Genomic DNA, 26,752 nt, shown 5'->3' with positions numbered 1-26,752 from the left:
GCAGGGACCACACACAGCAGCAGCTCGAGAATGCCGAGGGCTGCCTGGTGCAGGGGCTCAGCACCGTCCGTGCAGCCCTGTTCTCTGAGGTCAGAGCTGAAGGCCGTCCCCGGTTGGTGGCCAGAGAGGGCAGGAGCGCGTGGGTGGGGGCCCGCTGGGACTTGAGGACAGATGCCTGCTGCTCCCTCCGCTGGCGTGCGGGTGTGGGGTCCCCGGCTCAGTTGGGCTGTCAGCATGGCGTGGGACACCAGCCTTGGGGATGGCAGGGCCTGGGCTGGAGCCAGCCTGCTGCTTGTCAGTGTGGCTCCTTGAGCGAGAGAGTCGTCCTCTGTGGTCTCGGCCGTCAGCCTGGGAGCCCACGCGTGTTTCTGTGAGCGCGCACGGGTCACGGCTGGACACAGGAGGCCCCGGGGCCGGGGCTGGACAGAGGAGCAGGGGGATAGGCCAGCCACAGAGTGGACCTCCACGGGTGCAGAGCCCGCCTGGGGTGGGCGGGGGTGAGGACAGGCTAGAGGCCTGTGGGCGCTCTTCGCGTAGACCCCGTGTGGATGGCAAGAGGCCGGGCTGCGGACCCGGTCTTCACTCCCGAGGCCATGCCTCCCGCCGCGGCGTGGACTGCCCAGCTCCCTGGCGTTCACCCACCGGGGGCCTGTCCTGTCCAGACTGCCCCATTACCTAGAGGCCGGCCCGGGGACGCCATCCATGTTGTGGTAGGCCGCCTGCCCTCTGCCGTCTGGGCCTCGCTTGCGGCCTCGCCTCCAGCCCGCGCGGGCTCCTGTGGCCGCCCGGCGTCCCCGTGCCTGGCAGCTGTAGGTCTTGTGTGGCGGGAGCTGCACCCCATGCGTGTCCTTGGAATGTAGCGGTGGTCTCTGGGCCCGCGGGAGCCCCGAGGGAGCCCCGAGGGCAACCTGGCCCCTGTGGGATGTCAGACCCAGGGCTGAGGCGGCCAGCATGCTCTCCCCGGAGACCCCACACCAACCCCTCGCCGGGCTGGGGGCAGGGAGACGGACTCCGGCTGTTTCTTCCCTCTTCCACCGGGGCCCCTCCTGCCGACTGAGCCAGACACGGCAGCTCCTCCCTCACGGGGTGTCCTGTCCCGCTGGGCGCCCAGCCCCCAGCCCCCAGCCCCCAGCCCCATCCCCATCGCAGGCCGGGACGCGATCAGGTGTTGCGTAAGCGGGGGTCAGCGGGGCGCGCGGCCTCAGCGACTCAGGGCCTGCCTTCTGGGGGCGAGAGGCTGCCGGGCCCCATCACGGCTGGAGGACCCTCGTCTACCCCCGGGGCCTGGGCCGGCCAGCCGATTCCAGCTTCGCCTGATCTGAGAGATTTCTGCCGTGCAGACCGGGCCGTACGAAATCCGCGAGTTGTCTGATTGCCGCGAGAGCACGGGCTGCTCTAGGCCACGATGGCACTGCCGGCTGGAACGTGGGGGTTGGCACGTGTGAGGCCTGGGGCCGGGTTCTTAGGGTTTCCCTGAAGACCGCGGCCTTGGGGACAGGTTGGTGGAGATAGAGACACATTCACCGGCTCAGGGGCTCCAGAACCTGCCTGATGTCGGGGCTCAGGCGGGGCCCGTGGGACTCACGTGTCTCTGGGTGGCCGCGGGCCGGGGGCCTGTACAGCAGCTGCATGTGCTTCTGCCCGTCTGGGTGTTGAAGCGTCCTTCACCCATGACCTCACGGAGCCACGTTCTCTGGGAGCCACTGACGACTCTGTACCCCCTCGAGAGGGTGGGGCTCAGCCCTTACCACCAGGGAGCCCACCCGCGGGGTCCCCGCTCCCTCCCTGTGGACCCTGATCTCTCATTCTCTATCCCCACGGGTCCTTTCTCTCAGGGAGGCGTCTCTGAGACAGAGCAGGAGCCTGGAGAGGCGAGCTGGCTTGTCCATGTCCGTCATCCCCAACTTCACTCCTGTGTCCTCGTCGTTCTGGTCTGGGGGCCTCCTCTCTGCCTGAGGTGGCCTAGGGGCTTGGGGCTCCCAGCCAGTGCCCCTTGCTTCCTTTGGACCCACACGGCAGATCTGAAGCCACCGTAACACTGTCTGGGGGTTCAGGTGACCACAAGGGGAGTTGAGCCTGAGCTAGACCAGAGCCCTGGCTCGGGTCAGGCACACAGCCCGTCCGTGTTGCCGATGCCGTGGCCATGGCAGCCAGGTCCGTGGAGCCCCAGGTCCCAGGCAGTGCAGCTCGGCACCGCCACACCCTCCGTCAGCCCAGGATGGACCCCACAGACCCTGGGGGAGGTCGTGTGCCATCTTCCAGGGCAGGGGAATTGGCCAGCGTGCAGGTGGTCAGTGGAACCAAATGGTAATTTGAACAGAGCGAGTTTATTGTAAAGAATGAGTAAGCACAGCAAAGGGCTTGCTAGTACGTCGAAACCCAAGACCCGGGAGGAGCAGACCCCAAGACAGCCACTCCTCAGGGCCGATGAGCCCAGGGCCTACACCTTTGGGGGAGGAGTCACAGGAGCTGTGGCTACGGGAGTTGCTGGGAAGGCTGCTCACGGGAGGCCTGGCCAGGGCTTCGTGGATCGTCGGCTCCAGGGGGTTGCTTGCTGCAACCAGAGTGCATCAGCCTCCGTGTCCTGTTTTTATGGCTCTGCAGCTCCTTCTACTTAACGTCATGCCATCTGGCGAACCCATTTTTTGAAGACCCCCCCCCCCCAGCAGACTGGGCGATGGACGGTGTGAGCCAGCGCAGTCACTTGATAACCAGCACGGGGCAGGGGCCCCTCGGGTTAACCCGCAGGGATCAGCCAGGGACAGCGCCCGGCCTGGCGGCTCTTGGGCTCTTCCTCTGGGCCTCGTCTAATGACCACGGCCCGATTTCTGCCGCACACTCGTTCCGGGCACAGGCCGAGTGCCACATCTGCAGATGCGGGAGTCCGGGTCGTGGTGCCCTGGAGGCACACCGCTTTGTAGGGGCGCCGGTCAGTCTCCAGGGCCAGATCCAAGATGCGAATCCACGGGTCCCCAGCGGGATGGGAGCAGGGACACCCGGTCTGGCTCAGGTCCTGCTCTGTGGCTGCCACACAAAGTGCCCGTGGTCCCCGGCAGACGTGGGGCGGGGCTCAGGCGGGTCTGCTGTCACGTGACCGTGTGTGTGAAGTCCAGTAAGAGTGACTCCACCTCGGCCCCTGCGAGCTACTGTCCCTCCAGTCGAGGCTGCAGCTGGGGCACATGACACACCCTGGGGGCTCACCCCCCGCCCTCCTGCCCACACCCCTCAGTGCCCCCGAGTCCCAGACACGCCGCCCTTCTCTTCCTCCTGCTTGTCAGCAGGCTGGCCCCGTGGCCGCGGGTTGGGTGGGGGGTCACATGGCCTCAGGTGGCCCACACCAGCACGACCCTCGGGGTCAGGGTTCCTGGCTCCCCCCGGGCTGCTCTCCCTCACCCTCCACACACAGCTCTCAGTTGGAAGGCCGTCCCCGCTCTGGCGGGCACACGGTGACGGCTGACGCGGGAGCGGCTGGTTTCAGGAGCCTCCGGGTGCCCGTGCCGCCTGGCGCGGATGTGGAGGCAGGCGCTCGGGGGTGAGGCGTCCTCTCAGCCTCAGGAGGGGGCCCCTGAGCCCCCTCCGCGGCTCCTCGTCTGCCGCCCTCCGGCTGGGGAGGGGCCTCCACCCACCTGGTACACAGACCCGTCTGTCGGTTCTCGCCTGTGCCTGACGTGTCCTGTCCTTGCTTCCCAGCTGGGCCCAGAAGCACGAGAACTGGAAGTTCCAGAAGACGAGGCAGACCTGGCTGCTACTGCACATGTATGACAACGACCAGGTACGTGCACCGGTGGGGCGGGGGGTGGGGAAACAGGGTGTACACGCTGCGGGTGGTTTGGACAGGGGTATGCACACGGGGCGGGGATGGTTAGGGCAGGTGTGTGCACGCTGGGAGGGCTTTAGGGCAGGGGTGTGCATGCTGGGGGGAGGTGAGGGCAGGGGTGTGCATCAAGGGGCAGGGGTGTACACGAGGCAGGGAGCAGAGGGATGTGCACACCCGGTGGGGGTGGTTAGAGCAGGTGTGTGCATGCTGGGAGGGCGTTAGGGCAGGGGTGTGCACCAGGGAGCAGGGGTGTGTATGGGGGGGGCAGGGGTGTGCACGGGGGGGTGTAGGGCAGGGGTGTGCGGGGGGCGGGGAGCAGGAGTGTGCACACTGGGGGGGCGTGTAGGGCAGGTGTGTGCACCCTGAGAGGGCGTTAGGGCAGGGGTGTGTACCGGGGAGCAGGGGTGTGCATGGGGGGGTGTAGGGCAGGGGTGTGCACACCGGGAGGGCGTTAGGGCAGGGGCAGAAGTGTGCGTGGGGCGGGGAGCAGGTGTGTGCACCCTGGGAAGGTGTTGGGGGGGGGGCAGGGGCAGGTGTGTGCACGGGAGGGTGTCGGGCAGGGGTGTGCATGCTGGGAGGGCGTTAGTGCAGGGGCAGGGGTGTGCACGCTGGGGGGGGGTGTGTAGGGCGGGTGTGTGCATGCTGGGAGGGTGTTAGGACCGGGGTGTACACACTGGGCGGGTGTAGGGCAGGGGAGGGCAGGTGTGCGCACACGTCCGACAGCAGTCGTGTGTGCACGCTGGGGGAGGGGAAGCACGCGCGGATGTAGGACGGCGACTGCCGTGTGCGTGGTGAGTGAGCGGAGGGAGGTGGAGCGTGCGTCCCCGGTGGGGAGGAGGAGAGCTGTGTGCACCTGGCGGGGTGGGGGGTGCGTCTGGGAGAAGCCGGTTATCAGACACAGGTGGGGCACGGGGGTGCCCTCCCAACGCACCTGGTGCAGGATGGTCCATGCCGACCTCCCTCGGTCACGTGATTCAGGGGGCACCTGGGTTAGAACGTGCGGTAATCGGCCACGTCCGGACCTGCTTCGGGATTCTAGAAACGCCCCGATGGTCACCACACCGTTGGCAGCTCTCGTCCTGGCCAGTGGTCACCCTGGTGCTTGCCACGTGGAGCTCCTTGGTCCACCCTCGTCTGCCTTGGTCGGCTGGCTTTCCGCCCTTGGGCCGAGCCTGGCCGCCTGCCCCCTCCCCCGCCCCACCAGAGCCACATCCACGTCTGCGAGGGTCTCCTCCCAGGCTGCGTAACCCCCTGCTACCGCCATTTGTTGTGACAAGTATAGCTTTTGTCACAGGCGTGACGGCCCTGCTGCAGGGAGGTCTAGGGTGCCTGTGTGCCCGTGGCTGGGGAAGGACACGCCTGAGAGCCAGACTCTGAAATCAGGGTGGGGGGACAGCTTTGCGAACAGGCACCAGGGCTGGGCCAGCCTGTACTGCGGCAGGAGTCACGGGCCGGCCTTGTGACTCACCGCAGAGCCCGCACTGGGGCGTGACACCCCACCCTTCCTTCCCCGTGACCCCCCTGTCCCGCACCGATCCGTGGCCGCTCCCCACTCACCACCGCTCAGGGCACACACCCCCTCCCCATCACCCTGGGCACACACCCCCCAGCACATCACCAGACTTCTGTGCCCAGGAGCCCGGGCCCCGCGGACACACCGTCCCTGGAACTCTCTGGAGCAGGTGTCGCACACACGGAGCCAGCGGGCAGCTGCGGGCAGAGACCTGTGTCCTGACCACCCTGCCCGCCCCCTTCCCCCCCGGGGCCTCAAGGTGCCGGCAGGTGATGGTGGCCTGACAGCCACTCGCAGCCTGTGTGGACTCGCCGTGCCCTGAGGAGGGGCCCAGGCGCCTCGGGAACCGAGGCCTTGCTTCCTGAGGCCCCTGGAGACCACCTGGTCGCTGCCCGCCGGGAGGTGGGCTGGGGACGTGTCATAATTTTGACGAAGCCTGATTTTTGTCTTTTTTCTTCTGTCACTTGTGCGTCTGGCGTCATAACTAAGAAACCACGGTCTCACCCAAGGTCAGCAGAATTACCCCAGTGTTTCCTTGTGAGGGTTTTGTAGTTTCTGTTCTTACCTTTAGGCCTTTGATCTCTTTGGGGTTAACTCTGTGTGTGTGTCAATTAGGTTTCTGTGAGTAGACTGTCCCCCAGCGGACGGATTTGGCACCTTCCCGGTGTGCCGTCATTCACTTAGCCGTCTGCCCCGCTGGGACGTGAACTGGAAGGACAATTAGCCGTCTGCCCCGTCTGCCCCGCTGGGACGTGAACCCGGAAGGACAAGGCTCGTCGGCTTTCACGGACCCCCACATCTCTGAGCCTAACGCCCCGGAGCTGCCTGGGCTCCCCGGGAAACCGGGGCACGTGCACCTGAACCCAGCTGGGGGGAGGGCTGGCGTCCGGGGCCTTTCTGGAGGGGCGCAGTAACGGGTGGGCGGATGGACCGATGGATTCATTGGTCCCTGGTGAGCCCCCTGAGGTCAGGGTCAGGGTTCACTTGGGGTCCGGCACAGGCAGTGGGATAGAAGAAAGCCCTGGACCGCAGCGGATGACTGTGGCCGAGGCGCCTGGGGGTGGGGGGGTAGGAAGGGAGTCGCGGAGGCGGGGAAGGGGGAAGGGCCCCTGGGAACGGTGTGCCCGGCCCTTGGTTCCGCAGATGCTCCCGGGCCTGCGTGACTCAACAGGCTGGTGACAGGAACAGGAGGGGACCCCGGGGCCAAAGCTGGGGGTCCTGGTTACTCTGGCCCCAGACGCTAGACGGTGCTGCCTCCTGGCCCCACACCGAGCCCCGCTTCCCTTTGTGGGCGTCCTGCCGTCCCACCCACGTGCCCCGCCGGCTGTGTTTGGCCCCGGAGCAGAGTGCCGGACCCTCCTTGGCTGGACCGTGGCAGCAGTGGCGCCCCGGTGCTGCCCGCGGGAACAGCAGAGGCCGTGACGTGAGCCGAAACTGTTCTGTGGTCCCACGCGTGCCCTGTCTTCCTGGTACGCCTACTTGAAGAACCCCCGCCCCCACCCCAGCCTCACTTCGAGCCCCTGAGGCGAACGGGCCTGACCTCCTGGCCGCCACGTGTCTGCGTGTGGGTGTGTGCACACGTGGGTGCGTGTGTGCGTGGGTGTGCATGAGCACTTCCTGTCGGGAGCAGGATATGAGATTCAGTTTCACGGATGAGACAGAAGCCACATCCGACCCCCGTGGGGGTGGACTGGCAAGGAGGGGAATAGAAAGCCCGGAAGGGAACGAGTACCCTCAGGGTCCACAGAGGCGGAGGGAGCCACCACCATTCGATGGGGAAAGAATGGCCTCCTCCGCAAGCGGAGTTTTGCCAGCTGGATTTGCACGTGTCAAGGAAGGAAGGTGACCCCGCCTGACCTCTGTCAGCAGCCCTCAAAGTGGATCGAGGCCCCGGATGTCGGGGCTGAAACTAAAGCTCCCAGAAGCGAATGTGGGGCACCTGTTGTGGCCTCAGGTCGGGCACAGGCGCCGACTGCCCCAGCACAGTGACCACAGACTCAGACTGGCGGGCGGGGAGATGGCCACCCACCCACCCACAGGAGGGAGGAGGTGGGCGCAGACCCCGATCTCACGGACTGTGGGAGCTTTTCTCAGTCGACAGAAGGGCAGCCCAACTCTAAAACGGACAAAGGGTGTGCGTCGACCTTTGTCCAGAGCAGACGATGCAGGTGGCCTTTGAGCGAGTGCCGAGGAGCTCAGTGTCACGGGCGTTGGGGAGGGGCCGGTCAGAGCAGGATGGCCCCGTGACCAAAGACAGACTGACCCGTGTCGCTGAAGACACAGCCGTTCTCGGCGGTGTTCTTCTCTCGTGTTCTCAGTGGATCGTGTTTCCTTACTTCTCGAGGATGTCAGTAACACCACTTTGAAGTCCCCTTCTCTCCGCACGACGTTTATCTTGTTCAGGTCGCTTTTGGTTTGTTTGCTTGGCCTCTGACTTTGAGATCAGACGCTTTGTTCTGACGTGATGCCCTGTGGGGTCAGGAGGGGCCTGGAAACCTGGCCAGGGTTGCGTGCACCCCAGGGGCCCGTGTCCTGAGCTGAGACCCAGATCCTGAGCTGATGGGCTGGGCTCAGGATCTGGGTTTTTCTCCTGTGTCCTCAAATTTCACGGTAGAATCTTCTAGTCTTGCTGCAGGACACAGGCTTGGCCACCAACACCGGGGAAGCCTGTGCAGGGAGGTGGGGGGGGGGGGACAACAAGGGGTGGGAGAGGGTCCGTATGCGGGGGGAGTGATGTGGGGGCCCCTTCCCCATCGAATGGTCTGGGCGCCCTTGTCGAGAGCCGGCTGACCGTGGGTGGAGGGGGTCCTGCCTGGGTCCGGCTCTGTCCCCTTGCCCCGCGTGGCTGTCTCTGCCTCCGCCTCCACTGCTGAAGCTTTGGAGTTGAGGCCTGTAAGTCACTACCTGCTTTCTGAGCGGACCCGGCTGCCCCTTCACTCTCCCCTCGGGACGGGACCTGCCAGGCCCGGGGTCGGGGAGCCAGAACTCGGTTTTATCGGCGGGGGCTCCACCCTCAGACCCCCGGGGTGTGTGTGTGTGTGTGTGTCTCAGAAGATTTCTCTCCTCACAAACACGCCTGTTAACTGTCGACTGGGTGGCCTTTCGGGAGGGGGCGACATCCTATAGCTGCAGGGCCCCGAGACCTCGAAAAAGACCGGGAGACTGGCCTGCCCTCCCCGCCTCCCCCAGCCCCGTGGTCCCACAGCAGCGGCACGGGGTGGGAACAGGGGTGCGGCACACGGGGCCCCGCACCGTCGGCGTGCCCGGGGCCGAGATGACGCCGAGGTCTGCTGCCTGGAGGAGGAGGCGGTGAGCCGCCTGACGCCCGGGCCCGCTCAGTGTCCACACTCGCCACATCACCCCGCCCGGCCCCTGACGCTCTGGTCCTCTTCCCCCACCAGGTTCCCGACGAGCTCTTCTCCACCCTGCTGGCCTACCTGGAGGGGCTGAGGGGCCGGGCCCGAGAGCTGACGGTGCAGAAGGCCGAGGCCCTGATGCAGAAGTCAGACGAGGCCAGGGGCGCGGACACCCTCCCGCTGGGGACGATCCAGCGCGTCCGGCAGGTGCTACAGCTGCTGTCCTAGGGCTGCCGGCAGGCCGGGTCACTGCCGCAGCCCCAGGCGGTCCCGGGCCTCTCGGTGAGGGCGACCGCGTCCTCCCGGCAGTGGGGCCCCAGCGAGGGGCAAGCGGGGTCAGCAGCAGGGCAGCGGCCAGTGGGCCCGGGGACTTCCGGGGGCCGGGCCCCTGGCCCTCGGGAGGACTGACTCCACGGTGACAGGTTTTCATGCCTTCACAACCGAACGGGAGCACTTGGGGGGTAACCTAGAGACACTGGCCTGGTCTCTCCGTGGCCCCAGAGCCCACAAGGAAGCCGAGGGAAAGGCCTGTTTTCTACTGGAATGACTCAGAAATCCACCAGAGCCAGCCCTTCCCGCCAGCAGTGGTCCGTCCCTGTTGGGGGCTGAGGGCGGTCCCTCCGGTGGCGCCCAGGGCTGCCCGGTCACCTGCCTGCGTTCACCGACCGTTTCCACTCCCGTTTGCAGTAAAACCATCCCGTGTCGGCCGTGGCTCTCGTTCTGTGTGGTTCGTTCTCATTTGTGCGGGGACGCGGGTCAGCCTCCAGCATGGGGTGAGGCACGGGTGGAGCCGTGCGGCTCTGAGGCCAGGACAGGAGGCGGAGGCAGCCGGCGCCCTCTGGACGTGTGCCTTTGGGACTTGGCGGCCTTCACGTGGGAAGCCCCTGCCGAATGGGGAGGCTGCGTGGGGGTCCACCTGGGTGATGGCAGGCCCTCCGGCGGCTTCCACCCCAGGTGACACCGTGCGAAGCAGAGGTGAGCTGTCACCACCGAGTCCTCACCTTGCAGGTTTGTAAACCCTGTTGCTGGGGCGCGTGCAGTAGACAACCAGGGCAGCACGAAGGTGTGTAAGGTGAACTGGTTGTGTCCTGTCACGGTGCCGACCGTGAGTCACAGGCTCCTGGCCTGCGCGTAGACTCCTTATTCCAGAAGAAGGCCTGGGGCCTCGCCGTGGTCGCACCTGGCCAGGCCTTTCCAGCCACGTTCCCCCGAGGCGTCCCCTCCCAGCAGTGTCCCCAGCCTCGGTTTCTGCTTTCACTTGAGCTTCGGGTACCGTGAACCACCCGTGCCGAGGGACGCTTCTCCTTGATGGGGTCAGGCCTCAAGGTGAGGGTTCCCCAGGCCAGGAGGGGCCCAGGCGTCCAGGGGGCCCTGGGCTGGTCCTTGGGACCTCCCCTCTCTCACCTGCAACCCACACCCCTGGGTTCTGAGGGTCACGCGGCCCCACCTCCCACCCAACACCCACGCCTCCCCCGCGCCCCCCCCAGGGGCAGGGGTGATACTCCGCCACTCCCCGGGGGCATCTGGCTCCACCCCTCCCGCTGGTGCAGCGGAAACCCCACCAAGTGCGCACACACACCCACCTCCGGGCCAGAGCACCTGCCCCCTCTTTGGCTTTTAGAGACAGAGGGGAGGTCCCGACCCTCCAGGCATCAGTGAGATCCCGAACAGGAGGCACTTTGGAACCCCGAGTTGGCGCAGGCCTGCGAGTGCATCACCAATCCGATGCGTTGGCATCACGGCTCCACAGATAATCTGGGGGCGTCAGGCAATCGGGGTGCCAGCCTCACAGTGCCTAAGCTTTGAGGAGGCACCCAAAAAACACACTAAGGGCGCCTGGGGGGCTCGGTCCGTTGAGCATCTGACTTCGGATCAGGTCATGAGCTTGCAGTTTGTGGGTTTGAGCTCCACATCAGGCTCTGTGCTGACAGCTCGGAGCCTGGAGCCTGCTTGGGATTCTGTCTCTCCCCCTCTCTCTCCCCCCCCGCTGCTTGTGCTCTGTCTCTGTCTCTCAAAAGTAAACATTAAAAAATACATTGAAAAGTAGACACGCAAAGGAAGATCCATAAGATAGAAAAGGCATTTTTTTTTTTCTTTTTTAAGGAATCAGGGTTGATTGATCAAGAACCATAGCTCTGGGTTTCCTGGCAGCCAAGTTGAAAAGGGGAATGCGATGGGTCCCAAGTCCTCATCATCTGTTAATGGAAACAGTCGGGAGACCAGGGCACTCCCTTCACTTGAGCACAAACGCTCCCCGATACCAGATGGGAGAAGGCTCTTTCCTCCCTAAGGGCTCCTTCCAGGGCATAAAGTGCTGTCTACTGCAAGGTTCCCCCTGGCAGAGTGAGGTGACACAGACATGTCACCTGGGCGCACCAGGACCAGCGTCACTTGCCGGCGGTGTCTGTCAGAGACGGTATGGATGAGGCCCCCGGGGCAGTGACGTGGGAGAGTCTGAGCCCCGGGGCCAGGCCACGGCGTGGGGTGGGGGCTGTGCGTGCTGAAGGACGGTCTGTGAGTCCCTGACTCACCAAGGTCTGTGTGGGGCCCCTGGGCCAAGAAGCTGGACCGTGGCCGCTGTTTGCCCGTCGGCACCCCCAAGCCGGAAACAACCCAGACGTCCAGCAGCAGGTGACCGGGACACCAAGGCAAACAGCACTCAGCAGTACAAGGACAGAAACGCTGACACAGGCCACAGCGTTGCACTGGGCAGGGGACCTCGGACCACTGTTCCACTGACACGAGATTCTGGGAACGGTGACCTTGCTCACCTGCGGTGACGGAGCACCCAGGGGCAGGGGCGCCTTCGGGGACTGCGACCACACAGCGTGTGCAGGTGTCAGACCCGTTCCGGGGAGCAGAGACAGAGCCTCGCGGGGCAGAGCTCACTCCAAAGAGCAAAGCACTTTGGAAGGAAAATGGTAAAGAAGTTCGTTGTCACCTTAATGTCTGTTCTCACCAAAGTTCCCCGCGTCCCTCCTGGAGACCGTCTCGAGCGCTCCATCGAGAATAGGTGAGGGAGCGACCAGACGTCCTGGCCGTCAGTGCCGAAGCCATCACCCTGCCCCCACCCTCCAAGGAAGCGCCCTTCCTGGGACTCGTGTGTGAGAAACGTTCAGGCAGGTGTTTTTTTTGACCTCCTGCAGTGACCAATGGCCCCCCCGCCAAGCTTCCCCTTCCGGTGCCCCCTGGAGAGCTGTCCTTGTTTAGTGAAATCAGTGCTTATCCAGCAGGAATGTCCCTGACAGGTGCTTCAGGACATTAGGTGGCCATGAGCCAGGACCCCTGCCCTGGGAACGGACCTTCAGCCTCTCGTGTGTCTGCCCTGAGGGTGGGTGTCCCAGCGGCCCTGGGAGCTTGCTTCTGGTTTGGGGGCCAGTGGTGTGACGGGACCAAGGGGCTCCTTCCCTCACAACCAAGAGGAGGGGCGCTGTGGCCATGGGAACCCACGTTCAGGGGCCCAGCTGCCCCCTCCTCACCCACAACGTCTGGGGACCCTTAATGGACGTCTGCAGAGGCTCCTCCCAAAAGCCGTGTAGGCTGGAGGCTGAGCTCATTGGAGATGCAGCCGGCAAGAAACGGGGCCCCAAACTTGGAAGTGTCCACCATGGATGAATGGACAACACAACATGCGCCATCCACCCACGAAATACTATTCGGCCTTAAAAGGGAAGTTCTGGCACCTGCTCCACCATGGGCGGACCCTGCAGACACCGCGGTGAGTGACACAAGCCAGATACAGGAGGACACGCACTGGGACCCACTCCCACGAGGCCCCGGGGTCGTCTGACTCACGGACACGGGAGGACACGCACATGGGGACAGATATTCCCCAGACGGCCCCGGCTCTCCTGGGCCCCAGCCAGTCCTCTGCAGGGGTGAGGGGAGCCTGAGAATAGGGGGCCCAGAGGTCCCCTGCAGGGGTGATGGGGGTGCCAGAGCCTTCCGCGCCCTGGACCGGGGTGGCTGAGGATCCTCTCACGCCAGCCCTCCGCCCGGCCCACCTCAGATCTGCACCAGCCCACAGGCCTGAGGAGCCGAGCCGCGGGCGCCTGGGGTCGCCGTGGGGATCTCCTGCCTAATGTCCCTCCAGAGCTCCCGGGGTCCCCCACAGGGACCCGTTCCCACCAGAACCGCCAGCCCTGATGTAGCCACGGGGCGAGCATCGTGTTTGTAAAGCGTTTTCCTCCGGGATCTACACCTTCCAAGCCCAGCACAAAGGCTTCTCAAATTTATTCTTGGCAAATCAAAGCAATTACCCCAAAGCAGCAACGACCCTATCGGATTCTGAGGAGAAAAGTTAAGTCATCTTGGAAAGTGGTTCGTTTTGACGCCTGTTCCTGTGAGTTAGGAAATAGCGGTTCAGTGTGTGTGTCCCGCCTCCCGGCTGACGCGGGACCGTCCCGGACGGGGGGCGTGGCTCCTGGAAACGGGGTCCAGACAGCCCTGCGTTCACCACAAAGAAAGGAGACCCCCGGAACCGCTGCCTTCGCTTCTAATGCTCACCTTTTCCCTTTTCGGGCTGCCCAACCCCTCCCACCACGCCCGCCCTGAGCAGCACAGTCTCTTCAGCCAAGAGCTGCTTGAAAGGGTTTCCACAGCTGTTCCGGAATGTTCCGCCTCGCTCTGAAGGATGCTGTCAGTTGATTGGCCGGGATGAACTCGGATGAGATCCACGCTCCTTGTAGTGACCCCGCTAGACTAAAGCGGCCCCGACCCCTCCACCCAGGTGTCAGACGTTTGAGACAGAAGCAGTCCGGCGACAGAGAAAATCCTCGCCGCCCCCCAGCACCCAGCTCTTTCCAGAAATAAAAGATACCCAGTCCATACTCCATACCCCTTCCCCCACAGGGGCCCACCATGTGAACAGCACATCCAGAAGCACGCGTGGCCACGGCCCTGCCCCCGATTATGAAAGACTCCCCCCCACCGCCCACCCCGGTGTCTGAGATTTGCGCGCTGATCCGTGGTCCTGGGCCGCTTCGTTAACCTCGGACACCGCTGCACGGTAGGGACCCTTGTCCTCTTTCTTCCGTGGGGAGCACACTGCGTGCACGGGGCGCCGGGCGCCGGGCCCCCCCTTCTGCGGCTGTGCCCGGTCTTGTCCCGTTGGCCGGCCCACGCTCCCTGGACAGCTTCCGCACGAGGCCGCCACACTCAGCATGGTCAGACGTTTCCGTGCTCCTCTGACGCCCCCCCTCAACCCCCGGTCTTCACGGTGATGTGTGCGTCCTTCCCCAGGAAGGGCCTCCGGCCCCCTGCCCCGTGCCTCCCTCCAGTCCAGAGGGGAGCTCCACGGCGGCGGGAGCCACGCTCGTGTGCTGCCACGCCCGGCGCCCGCCACGGAGAAGGCGGCGGTGTCACGCTCCGTACTCCTGCACCGCTGGCTTCTGCTGCGTCCTCGGCCCAGCCCTCCGCCCGCCAGACCGCCGTGGGCTCCGCCTTGGGATTCCTCCACACCGACACACGAGCTTCTGAACTTCAAAAGGCTTCAGTCTTGGGAGGGTCGAGGGGCAGACGAGGGATGCGGAAGCAGAGTGGGGACCAGCAGGGACCGGAGAGAGGGCCCCGGGGGGCGCGGCCCCTGAGGGAGAGGCTGCCTGACCTCTGCCAGCCCCCTGCACCCCCCACCCAGGGCTTGGGACGGGGGAGGGCAGCCAGGGTGGCTGGAGTCCAAACCCCATCCCGCCAGGCTCCCGGGCCGCCGGTGGTTGCCAGATACGTACGTGACCGCACATCACTGAATTTCGGCTGTGTGGGAAGTGTGTCCCATGGACGCAGGCTGGAGAGCCCCCCACTCGGCCCCCTGACCTGGTGTCCCGGTCAGCAACAGATCCCTGCCCTAGGAGCTACCGTACATCTTGGGCGGGGAGCTGGGCTTCGGGTATGAGGCTGACTGGCTTGGGGGGGCCCCCGTGTCCTCCCTGCTCCCCTTGCCACCCAAGCCTCTGGTAGCAGCTGATCCTCGATTGGCCCATGTCCCAGGGCTCAGGGTCCTGGCTCCAAGGGCAGAGCGCCTCCTGGATACGGCCCCCCAGGAGCCCCAAGAACAGGGTGGGGGTCTGCAGGAGACCCAGCGGGGCCCCGCACAGCACAGAGCACGCTGGGAACGCGGGTCTGAGGCCGGCCTCTAGGTGGGTGTCACCCTGCCACCTGCCGCCTCCCCGCACCCCAAGAGCAAGTGGCCCCGAGGGGAGCCTGATGGGGGCAGCGTGGAGGGTAGGTGGGTGGGGAGAGGAGGCATCGGGAGCCTGGGAGGCGTGGGGTGCGGGAAGGGGGCACTTCTCCACTGGGGAACGGGAGGCACCCTGAGGTTTGGGGGGGACCTGAGTGCAGACCGAGGCAGCGCTGCCGCCCAAGGGGTCTGGGGGCGGAGGGTGGGGAGGGGGCCCGGCTGCCCCGGGGAGACGGGAGGAGGAGGGGTAGAGATGCCCCGGGGCAAGGGAGCTTGGCAGGGGGCTGGGCCCCCGAAAGAGCACGATCGGGCCCAGGTGGGGCTCCGGGGGCCATGGCAAAGAGCCCGGCAAGGGGCACAGTGAGGGCTGTCCACCCGTTTGTCCGGCCTCCATCATCCACAACGCACCCCAAGCTGGGACCTGGGAGAGTGACTCAGACCCTCCCCGGGTCTGCTTGGGCAGAGCCCCCGTGTCTGGGCACCGCGCAGAGGGCCTGTGCTGGCGGCCGCATGGTGAAGGCCGGGGCGGGCGTGGTGTCCAGGGCGCCAGGGCTGAGGCCCGGTGGGGGCAGCAGGCGGTACCTGTGGAGGAGGCCGGCGAACAGCAGAAACAGCTCCGACCTGGCCAGGCTCTCCCCCACGCAGACGCGGCGGCCTGCGAGGGAAACCGAGGCACAGGGCTACCAGCCTGCCCTTTGCAGGGCTGTGCCAGGGGGGCTGGCCGGTCCCCTGGAGAGGTGGGGACCCGAGAGCAAGGTGCGGGCCAGCTCCGAGGGGAAGGGATGGGGTGCTGGAGGCTGTGGGCAGTGGGAGGCCTGGGGGCCTGAGCTTCCGAGGTCCCTGGTGAGCAGGCTCCTTGGGGGTGAGGGACCCCGTGCCGCCCCTGCCCGCGAGCTGGGGGTACCTGCAGAGAAGGGCAGGAAGGCTGCCCGCTTCACAAAGCGCCCGTCGGCGTCCAGAAAGTGACCCGGGTTGAACTGGCGAGGGGTCTCCCACTGCGTCTTGTCCAGGAGCACCGAGCTCAGCAGAGGGATCACGGGTGTGCCCTGTGGGTGGGGCGGCAGGTGGGCTGGGCCCGGCGCCCCCTCCCCCCGGGGGCGTGCCCCGCGAGACCCAGCTGGGCCCAGCCTGACCGAGAGCAGAAAGGGGGAGGGGAGCCCTGCCCATCCCGTCGGGGCCAGGAGGGGGGCCCACCTTGGGGAGCAGGTAGCCGCCCAGCTGGGTGTCAGCCGCCATGCACCGCGGCACGTGGGGCAGGAGAGTAATGGAGCGCTGGACCTCGTGCAGCACGGCGCTGGTGTAGGGCAGTGACCGCTGGTCCTCCAGCCGGGGGGGGCGCCCGGGCCCCAGCACCCGGTCCAACTCCTCCTGCACCCGGCCTGCGGGCGAGACGGTGGGTCCCCGCGTCCCTGCGAGCCCCGGCCCCCCGGGCCCTGGGGGACCCCGCCCACCGACGCGTGCTGGAAAGGGAGGCTGGGGGCTCACCTTGCACACTCGGGTGCCTGCTCATCAGGAGGGCGGCCCACTGCAGCGTGGCGGAGGTGGTCTCTGTGCCGGCCATGACCATGTCGAGAACACAGGCCACCATGTCGGCCTCGGCAAACAGGCCGTGGGGGTCTTTCCCCTGCAGGGTGGGTTGGAGAGGACTCGGCCGGAGGCTGGGCGCCACGGACCCACCCCCCCCTCCCGCCGCCCCTCCAGCTCCGGGCTCAAGAAAGGGATGGGAGGAAGGAGCCAGGTTAGCAGGGCACCTGCTACGTTCTGGGCTCGCCACATGTTTGCTGCCACCCCTGAGCAGGCACTGCAAATGCCCCGTTTCGCGGATGGGGAGACCGAGGCTGAGAGCGGCCCCCAGCTAGGAGAGGGGGGAGGTGGCGCAGGGCCAGCCCCGCTCCTCCTGGGCTGGGGCCCCCAAATGCCCGCAGGCTTCTGAGGCGGGAGGGTGCCTCCCGCCCACACCTGGCCCTGCCGGATCAGGGCGTCCATGTAGCTCTGCACGGGGCCTGCCCCGGGGGCGGGGGGCCGCCGTGTCTCCAGGAGGGTCCTCAGGATGGCTCGCACCTCCTCTATCTTCCGAAGGACAGGCCGGTGCAGCTGGAGGAGAGCCCCGAGCCGGGGGTAGATGTTGAACAGCTGAAGGCAGAGAGCGAGACAGCCGGGGGGGGGTCAGGGTGAGGTCCCCACCGCGGGCCCCCGCCCCCCAGCAGGTGTGTGCACCTGTGCAGGTTCCCAGGTGCTGCCCCGGGACTCCAGGCGGACCTGCGGGGTGGGGGACTGCCCGTGGCCACAAGAGGGCGCCGGCTCGCACTGCTGCTGGGACCGCAGCCTGGGCTCCCACAAAACCCTCTGTCCCGGGACCGGATGGCAGGTGACGGGCCTTGACGGGTGGCTTCCCCGACGTGGGGCGGCTGTAATCACGCCCCGCCCTCCGGCCACCAAAGCCGTAGGACAGAGAAGGGGGAGAGGGTCGCCTGTGCTACCAGTCATCGGGACAGAGAATTTGCAAACTTCAGAGCTCCAGCCGAGCCGCTGTGGGAGGGAGGCCACGGAGTGTCTGACCAGCCAGCGCGTGTCCCGCACCAGGTGGGGCCTCGGCAGCTGTCCACGGCTCTCCTGGCTGCGCCCGCATCGCTGTGCACCCCCAGGACGTGAGCGATCCCTGGATCGAATTGCCCAGTGAGGAGCCGGCACACGGGGTGGGGAGGCCCGGAACATTCCACTCCCGCCCCCCTGGCCTCCGTCCTCCTGGGGCTTCCGCGAGGAGGCCAGATCCTCCCGCCCAGCGGACAGCAGGGGCTCCTAGGAAGGAAGCAGGAGGACGGGAGACTGTGCTCAGCCCCTGCCTCGCGCCCGTGGCCGCGGGTCCATGAGAGATTGGGAGGAAGAGACCCGCCACTGTGGCATCCCTCTAAATCTGTGCCCCACACCTAGATGCGTGCGCTTAGCGCCTAGCGCTGAAATTGCCGCGACGGTGAACGTTTCACGTTTTGGAAAAGAGCGCAATGCCCACGCCCCTGGGAGTCGGGAAAACCAGAGGGCCAGTTCGCGTGATTTCTTTGGCGCTGTGGGGGACCGATATCGGGTGGATCGTCCCTGGCCGGAAGGGCTGGGGGACAGGCAGACAGGAGGACATCGAGCCCCACGTCCAGGGAAGAAATGCTCAGCTCCCTGACCCCCAGCCGAGGCCGGGAGCAGCCGCCTCTCACCTGCAGGCTGGGGGTCCCCAAGAGGACCATGACGTCATCGATAAGCCTCAGCAGGGACACGAACACGGGATCCTGGTAGTCGAAGCGCCGGCCGAAGAGGAGTGTGAAGGTGATGTTGGAGGGGGCCCAGCCGAGCAGGGCCAGGGGGAAGGGCCGGCCTGGAGTGGGAGGGACACGGGCCTCAGGGGGGTGAGGGACCCCCACCAGGGGCTGCCCGGCCCCCACTCACCTCCGTAGCTGTCCAGCTGCCTCATGAGGCACCTCAGCTCCTGCAGGATCTTGTCGACCATGGGCTCCCTCCCCACGCCCAGGTCATGGAGGGTGCGCACAGTGAACTGGCGGGCGGCCCTCCAGCGTGCCCCCGATGAGAAGAAGATTCCTGCGGGCCGGGCAAGTCGCCGCTGAGTGACGCAGGCAGGGAGCAGATGGGGCAGACCCGACGTCGGGGGCCTCACCCCCATGCCTGAGCCCCTTCTGCCAAGAGCCGGCCTTGGCGAGCCTCGTCCCCTCTCGGTGTATGCTGGTCTCCTGCCCCGTGGACACCGTGTCCCTCCCCGGGAGCCACGCAGGGCACACTGTCTCCCGCGGCTCAGAGACGCAGACCCCCGCCCCGGGGTCCGGGGACTCCCGTGCCCCGCCGGCCTCCGCCCCCTCCGCACCCCACACGGCACACCTACCCCCACCGCCCTGGATAAGCTGGAAGATGGCGACGGGGGGTCGGTCGGCCAGCTTTGACCCGGTGCCCACCAGGGCCTCCCTCACAGCCTCGTAGCCGGCCAGCACCACCATCTTCTGGCGCCCCAAGTGCACAGTGAACACCGGCCCGTACCGTTCCGAAAGCTGGTGGGGACGGGCAGGAATCAGCCAGCGCCCCCCACCCCAAGGCTGCACCTGTGCGGGGCGGGTTCAGGGGGACTCAGAGCCGGGGGTGGCCTAGGCGGGGTCTGTGGGAACTGGGCCGGTGGAGAGCAGGCGGAATAAAGGTCCAGAAGCCAAAAAGCAGGAGGTGTGCTGGCCCGTGCCCCCTCCCCATCCATTCTGGGAAGGCAGGGGAGGGGGCTGCCATTGGTAGGAGGGGCTGTCTGCGGGGCGGCCTCCCGAGCTTGACCCCCAGAGGCCCCGCCCCTGCTCAGGCACCCCTAGCACTGAAACCCAGATGGATGGGAGCAGTGCCCGGGTGGCCTCGTCCGCTCAGTTTCCCCCACGCTGACCCCCGGGGCACAGAACGACAATACGTGGCTAAGGCTGGCCTCCAAGGCCGCCGCCTGGGGCCATTGCCCTTCTGTGCCTTTACAGATGGGGAAACTGAGGCCCAGAGGCAACAAGTGAGTTGCGGCCAGTCACACACACTGAGGGACAGAGAGGCCCGCCCTTCCTGTCCACACCCGCTCTGCTCCCCGCATGCCGGAGTGTGGCCTACGGGCCCAGCGCTGGGCACGGCCTGAGACTCGGGGGCCCAGGGTGCTTCCTGGAGAGGTGCCCCCGAGGGGCCAGGCCCGCAGCCCCCTCTTCTCCTCCCACATCCAGGACCTGGGGGGCCGCCAGGCAGCCACTGGGAGGTTTCTGGAAGTAGCTGCATTTCTGGGGAAGCAGGGAGGGTGGTCGTGGGAGCCGGAAGTGGCCCAGGAGTGGCTGGATAGCCCTGGTCGGGCGGGCGCCGGGCCATCCGTCTCCTGGCTGCAGGGCAGGGCAGCCGGCCGGCGACCTGGGGCCAGGACTGTCCAGCCTCCAGCCCAGGGTGGGAACAGCCACACCCGCGGGCGCCCCACCTGAGGGCACACTCGTGCGCTAGTCCAGGTCCCTCTGTCACCAGACCTCTGCTTCCTGGTGCTGCTCCCAGGGGCACCTGCCTCCTCCCCACCCCACCCCCCCCCAGCTGCCCCCTGGCTCTCCTGTAGGCACTCATCAAATGCTGCCTCCTCCAAGGAGCCCTCCTGGCCTGACACTCCTGGCCCCCTGCTCCTTGCATGGCCCATCTGCTTCCCCGCGGGGGGGGGGGGGGTGTCCTTCTCTCTTGCCCAAGGCGGGGTGGGCACTTGGACCTACCCAGGCTGGGACACGGACCTCCTACCCCACCGGGGGCCTGGAAAACGGGCTCAGCTTCCCCTGAGGTGGGGCTGGGCTGCCCAGGCGGCCGGAGCCCTGCCCTACCTCCATCAGTGACCGGTCCTGCTGTGACACGCGCAGCAAGTGCAGGTTTCCGATGAACGGCAGTGGGCGTGGCCCAGGGGGCCAGCGAGGGGCTGGGGAGGGGGTGCGGGTGTGGGCTCGGAGCAGCCCCCAGAGCCCCAGGAGCAGCAGGAGCCCCACGAGCAGCAGGGCCATGAGGACGGCGGGCGGCGAGGCCCCAGCTCCCCACCTTGTGCCTTATAGGCTGTCGGGCAGGGGGAGGGCGTGCCAGGACCTCGCCCCTCCACCCAGAGAATGTGGACCGAGCGGTTCACAGGGGACAGCCAGGCAGCTTAAAGTGACAGGCGTGCGTGGAATGTGGGGTCGCGTCTGTGGCAGGGAGCCAGGACGCCAGGGGCCGTCTGGGGGGCCGCCGTCTAGACCTTGTGCTTAAGGCGTCTCCGTCCCTTGCCTGCTGGAGAGAACACGCCGTGGTGGCCACTGTGCCCCTCCCACCGGCCTCTGCTTCCTGCCTCAGTCTCCCCATCAGAACTGGGGCTTGTGGGGCTTTGGGAGCTGGGCCCGAGCTCTGAGGGGAGCTCTGAGCCTCCATCGACAGGACCCATGGGGTAGGAGGTCTGTGGAGACCCCGCGGATGGCTCTCGAAGGTCTGCACAGCAAACGCCTCAAACCCCGGGGCCTTCAGAGGCTGCCAGAGGGTCCCCTGCCGTGTCTCAGATGGCAAGCTTTCCCTGGGTGACAACCTGCTCCTGTCACCTGGGGCAGGAGGCACTGGTCTACGCAGGACGGGGCAGGGGCAGAGTGGGTGACGGCCGGCCAGGCTTATGAGCCCCCATGTGTCTGTGCTGCATGAACTCTGGGCTCCCTAACCCTGGTGCCCCTGCTGGGAGGGAAGGAGGCCCCGCCGTGGAACGAGCCGTGAGGGGTGGGAGGGCCGTTGGCATCAGAAGTGGCTGGGCCTGCTCCACGCCTCCTGCCCCAACATGAGGAGTTGGAACCCCAGCCCCACGCCGGGCCCCTCGCTGCGGGGCCTGTCTCCCGGCGTACCGTCCACGCCCCTCCACACACCCGGAGCCGAAGCAGCCCGTAGGCCCGAACCTGCTTCCAGCCTCGATTTGCACACGTCCCGTGACGGGGTGCTCGCTGGCTTTCGGGCGGGCTGCCCTGTCGCACGGCTGTGGGGCTTCTGTGAGGGAGGATGGTTCTCCAGCGGCTGCGTCTCTGGGTCATCTGGGCTGAGTGCCCGGCACCAAGGCCGCTGCTAGGTGCTTCGGCTGGGGCTCCTCTCTGCCCGGGACAGTCCACTGAATTAATTCCACAAGCATTTCCGGAGTATGTGTGGTGCTATAGGCTCAGCCAGCAGCTGGGGCCGCAGAAATCGGTGGTCAGGGATCCAAACAGGGCCCCCAAGTCCAGTGGAAGAGACCCACGTGGCAGTGGCCGTGCCACTGCAGACTTCTGGGGTATTGGGTCCAGAGTCGAGTCGCCAAGCGGCAGGGCACTCCAGCAGAGGGAACAGCGTGTGCAAAGCCCAGAGGCCCCGTGCCAGCAAGGGGCTGGGTGGGGGCGTGAGGCTGGAGATCCGTGGCTGGAAGCGCAGGAGGCGGGAACTCGGGGTCCCTGGGAGGGGGGCTCCATCCTCCGTGGCCTCCTCTTTCAGGTTGCTGAGGCCTGGGCTCCTGTGAGCCACTTGGGTGCCACCACCCGGGTCCCTGCAGGGGAGGCTGGGTGCACTGTCTACAGGGCATCTATACTCGGCCATTTCTGGGAGGTTTTTTGTTTTGTTTTGTTTTAATGTTTATTTTTGAGACAGAGAGACGCAAAGCGTGAGCAGGGGAGGGGCAGAGAGAGAGGGAAACACAGAATCGGAAGTAGGCTCCAGGCTCCGAGCTGTCAGCACAGAGCCCGACACGGGGCTCGAACTGATCAGCCGGGAGATCGTGACCTGAGCCGAAGTCTGTCGCCCAACTGACTGAGCCGCCCACGCATCCCTGGTTTTTGGGGTTTTACCTGCAAGACCTCTGAGCTCCTCCCGACCGCCGAGGAAGTCACCCCCGCTTCTCAGAAGAGGAAGAGGGGCTGGAGCTCTGGGTGCACTGGCAGTGGCGGTCATGGGGGGCCCCACAGCACCCACCCACCACAGAGCTGGGAATCCACCACTCTGATTGGCCGGCTGCTGGGGGTCGGGGGGGGGAATCCACCACTCTGATTGGCCGGCTGCTGGGGGGGGGGGGGGCAGTGGGGTGTGGTGGTGAGGGGCTCAGACTTGGGAATGAGACCCAGCCCTGTGGGCATCCTGACCGCGTGGTGTTTCCTGGGGTTTAGCGTGGACCGAACCAGGGGCATGTGACCACGGGATGTGGCAGGCAGGCCCCTGTGCGTGGGGTGAGCCCAGGGGAGGCCAGTTGGGCACCCGGAGCTTCTTAGAGCCCGGCCTGCGGGGCTGGAGCTCCTGGTCGACAGAGTCAAATCCGGTTCACAAGGGTGGAACTGGGTGCTTGGCCTTGAATTTTTCCAGGCAGCGTGAGTGTCGAGGGCTCCCCTACATCCAGGCCCCGGAAAGAGGAAGCTGGGGGTGCCCGGTGGAATGTCCCAGCGTATCTGCATCTCTGCTCGCCACCCACCCCCCCGCCACTTCCTCTGCAACTTCTAGACGGCGGCTGCCCCCCCCACCCCATGGCTTCTCCCCCGCCCACTCCCTACCCCCCAGCACTGGAAGGGTCCTGCTCAGGTCCCCAGGGGCCCCACGCTCGAACCAATGTGAGTCCTGGGGCTGCGCAAAGCCACCCACAAACTGGGTGTTGAAAACACCAGAAACACGCTGTGGCGGGCGGGCCCAGAAGTCCCTCATCGCCAGCCCCCCCCCCCCAGGGTGGTTTCACCTGGAGACTTGCCCCTGCAGAGACTGGAGGTTGCACTTCCGTGGGCCCTTCCCTCCCCCATCAAGGCACCCCAGCTCCAGAAGGCTTTCTCCTAAGGTGTTTCTTTGGATACTTTTCCATTGAAACAGACAATGCACGTGCCCCAGCCAGGGAGTCGGACCCGCCGGGGCGCCCACAGAGCCCCTCTCTCATGCATCCTTCCAGAAACACTCCGGCACGCACCGTCATCGTGTGCCTTTTTCGGTTGTGTTGACGCTTTCATTTATTAACGTAGCAAACGGCTCCTGTGCGGAGCTGAGACCCGTAGACAGCCAGGAAGCCCTGGCCTTGGCCAACTTCCAGAAGGCGGACGACCTGTCTCCTGCTGCCCTGTCTCCCTCCCTCTGTTCAGTTGCTCTTTCTTTGTAAGGTGACAACGTGGCGGGATCAGACAGCAGCCTCCTCCTCTGGGACCGCTGCCTCGTCTCCTCTCTGTTGCTCTGTCTCTGGGTCAAAAACATCCTGGGTGCACGTTTCTTTGTGCTGTAAAATCAGTTCCTAGAACCAGAATCCCCTCTGGCAGATGCTCCCACGGTCCCTCCCGCTGACCCACACCCGTGTGGGTGGCGTCGGGAGGGACCCTCGCCTCCCGGCCTGCGTTCCCATCTCCTCTGCCTCCTCCGCGGCTGCTCCTTGTACCGCCCCCACTCGATGCCCAGGCTGGGTGGGGGCTTCTGGGTTCCACGCGGCCCCCTCTCGTCCCCGCCCACGCCTCCTGTCAAGGGGAGCTGGGGCCTCGCCGCCCGCCGTCCTCATGGCCCTGCTGCTCCTGGGGCTCTGGGGGCTGCTCCGAGCCCACACCCGCACCCCCTCCCCAGCCCCTCGCTGGCCCCCTGGGCCACGCCCACTGCCGCTCATCGGAAACCCGCACTTGCTGCGCTTGTCACAGCAGGACCGGTCACTGATGGAGGTAGGTCAGGGCTCCGGCCGCCTGGGCAGCCCAGCCCCACCTCAGGGGAAGCTGAGCCCGTTTTCCAGGCCCCCGGTGGGGTAGGAGGTCCGTGTCCCAGCCTGGGTAGGTCCAAGTGCCCACCCCGCCTTGGGCAAGAGAGAAGGACACCCCCCCCCCCCTGCGGGGAAGCAGATGGGCCATGCAAGGAGCAGGGGGCCAGGAGTGTCAGGCCAGGAGGGCTCCTTGGAGGAGGCAGCATTTGATGAGTGCCTACAGGAGAGCCAGGGGGCAGCTGGGGGGGGTGGGGTGGGGAGGAGGCAGGTGCCCCTGGGAGCAGCACCAGGAAGCAGAGGTCTGGTGACAGAGGGACCTGGACTAGCGCACGAGTGTGCCCTCAGGTGGGGCGCCCGCGGGTGTGGCTGTTCCTACCTTGGGAACACTGATTTTCTCTGCACAAAGAACAACTTTCAAGCTCGAGATTCCTGAGCTTCAGGGCCCTGCCCACACCTCCTGGGCTCCAGAAAGGACCCTCCAACCGCCTACGGGGACCTTCCTCCATGTCTCATGGCATCTGGACCTCACTACTCTGTGCCAGTTGGGAAAACCACCGCAAACTATCTGGAGCAGTGTCCTGGGCAGAATGGCCCCCCCGGAATTCATGTGTCCCTCGAATGTCAGAATGGGACCTTATCTATAAATAGGGTCTTTGCAGATCAAGTTTAGAGGAGGTCATCCTGGATTAGGGTGGGGGTGTCCTCATAACAGACAGAAAAGTAGAAGACAGACACAGAGGGAAGAAGGCCAGGTGACCCTGGGGACACCATGGAGGGTGTGGCCACAGGCCGGGAACCAGGGCCACCGGGAGCTGGAAGAGGCGGGAGGACCCCCCCCCCCCCCGCCGGCCCTCACGGGGAACCCCCATCTCAAGTTCAGCCTCTAGAAGTGGGAGAGAACCACTTTCTGGTGGTTAAGCCCCCAGTTTTTGGTGCTTTGTTACAGTGGCCCTGAGACTCCTATAAGGAATGTTCAGAACAGTTCCCAATAGGCAGGAGTCAGGCAAGTGGGTGACACTGGGTCCTTTCACTGTGTTCTTGCAGTCGCCGTCTAGCCAGTCTGCCCGAGCATCATTCAACTACACGCGACTCACCATTTAGTACTGACCCAGCCCAGGTGCCCTCAAGCTAGACATTCACATGGAGCAAACAGAAAACGCAAATCGTTCCTGTCTGGCAGAAAAGACCATCCCGAAGGTTAGGGTTTATTGCCCTGTGAGATATTAACCCGTCCTAGGTCCAGCTTAGCAATCTGACTCTGGCGTCTTTTTTCTTTCTCTGACCGCGCGCGGCTCTATCGGGGCTGGGGCGCCCTTCTTGGAAGCAGCTTTGCCATCGGGCCACGCTCCTGCACCCGTGCATTAAATGAGACTCTGACACATGGGCACTTTAGGTTTCTACTGGAACTACGGTCTCAGCCTTTAGAAAAGAATACTTTGGCAGCAGAATTTATTAAAGTGGAAAGACCAGAGAAAGTTTCAGGCAAGGTTCCATCCAGGGGCTGTTCGTACAATGTGACTCTGCCCTACTCCCCATCGGGAGCAGGCTCCCGGCCCTGGCATCTGGCTGGGGGCTTTGGGCCCTGATAGAGGCAGTGCTCCCAGCCCCAAGAGTGCACCGTCTTGAAGTGGGTCCCAGCCTGAGGTTGAGCAACCCCAGCCAGTGCCATGTGGGCCTTCTCCACCAAGGCCAGGCCACACTCAAGTTCCTGCGCAAAGCAGATTGCTGTTTTACACCTCTGAGTTCGGGCCGTTCGTTACACGGAGCTCGATAGCTCGTGTGCAGGCTGCGTGACCTTGGACGAGGAATGTAACGTCTCTGGGAGTCTCTATGTGTGAGATGAGGGTAAGAATACTGCCTAGCTGGGTTCGTCCTTTAAAGACTAGTAATGGGGGGGCGCCTGGGTGGCTCAGTCGGTTAAGCGTCCGACTTTGGCTCAAGTCATGATCTCACGGTCCGTGAGTTCAAGCCCCGCGTCGGGCTCTGTGCTGACAGCTCGGAGCCTGGAGCCTGTTTCCGATTCTGTGTCTCCCTCTCTCTGACCCTCCCCCGTTCATGCTCTGTCTCTCTCTGTCTCGAAAATAAATAAATGTTAAAAAAAAAAATTTAAAAAAAATAAATAAAGACTAGTAACGGGACGTCCCCTGCTCACCAGACGCTGTTGTGACAATCCCATGTGAAGCAGCCTGGCACAGAAGGCCCTCCCCCACTTTTTGTATCTGTGCACCAGAGATGAAAATCCCTTCGTTCTCTCCCAGCCAAACGTGTCATATAGAGCAATAATCATTTGCCAGGTACGGACATGTCAATTAAAAGCTGGCTGTCACCTCTAGGTCACGGGGCCTGCAATGCTTCATTGGTCCCTCAGGGCCGTCGGACAGAGAGGCTGCAAGGAAACATTGGGGGGCTGGGCTGTCCTTTTTCCTGCTAAGTAGTGTGATCTAGTCAAGTGGAAAAGTGCTATTTGCTGGGTAATAAAAGCGTCTTTTGTTCACGGCCCTGGAAACATATTAATGAATAACCCAGTGCGTGGCCCCTGGTGCTAGCCACGTAAAACAGTCTTTTATGTGACAAGATCAAGGTGCAATTTTCCTTTTGTAGTTTTTAGTGGGTACAGAACACCAGGCTGATTAAGGCCCCAGCAACCGGAATGAGCTTTCCCTGCGGCCCCACCGGACCCTACAAACAC

At 65.2% G+C, this 26,752-nt stretch overlaps 2 protein-coding genes across 8 annotated transcripts in view; one reads left to right on the top strand and one right to left on the bottom strand.

The window, feature by feature from the left end:
- CE3H7orf50 (chromosome E3 C7orf50 homolog) overlaps positions 1–9,393 on the top strand; it is a 110,981-nt gene extending 101,588 nt beyond the window's left edge. For 6 of the 7 annotated variants that reach the window (XM_042922742.1, XM_042922741.1, XM_042922736.1 and 3 more), the window contains exons 5-6: positions 3,691–3,772; positions 8,732–8,879. In XM_042922742.1, the coding sequence (XP_042778676.1) occupies positions 3,691–3,772; positions 8,732–8,780 (131 nt within the window). In that variant the 3' untranslated portion in view covers positions 8,781–8,879. Of the gene's footprint in view, positions 1–3,690; positions 3,773–8,731 lie in introns of all 7 variants that reach the window. The other variant, XM_042922735.1, reaches the window with a different exon arrangement.
- A 5,902-nt stretch (positions 9,394–15,295) lies between these two features.
- Positions 15,296–20,392, bottom strand: LOC122210261 (cytochrome P450 2W1). The gene is made up of 9 exons (XM_042922864.1): positions 20,219–20,392; positions 18,745–18,907; positions 18,297–18,446; positions 18,068–18,225; positions 16,821–16,994; positions 16,347–16,485; positions 16,056–16,240; positions 15,766–15,907; positions 15,296–15,516 (listed from the first exon to the last, which is right to left on the bottom strand). Exons 1-9 carry the CDS (start codon positions 20,390–20,392, stop codon positions 15,296–15,298), a joined length of 1,506 nt encoding a protein of 501 aa, XP_042778798.1.
- Between the last annotated feature and the right edge of the window lie 6,360 nt (positions 20,393–26,752).

Source organism: Panthera leo, chromosome E3 (assembly GCF_018350215.1).
Source record: "Panthera leo isolate Ple1 chromosome E3, P.leo_Ple1_pat1.1, whole genome shotgun sequence".
Lineage (NCBI taxonomy): Eukaryota > Metazoa > Chordata > Mammalia > Carnivora > Felidae > Panthera > Panthera leo.
The sequence above is the reverse complement of the archived record's forward strand: the minus strand, read 5'-3'. Positions and strand labels throughout refer to the sequence as shown.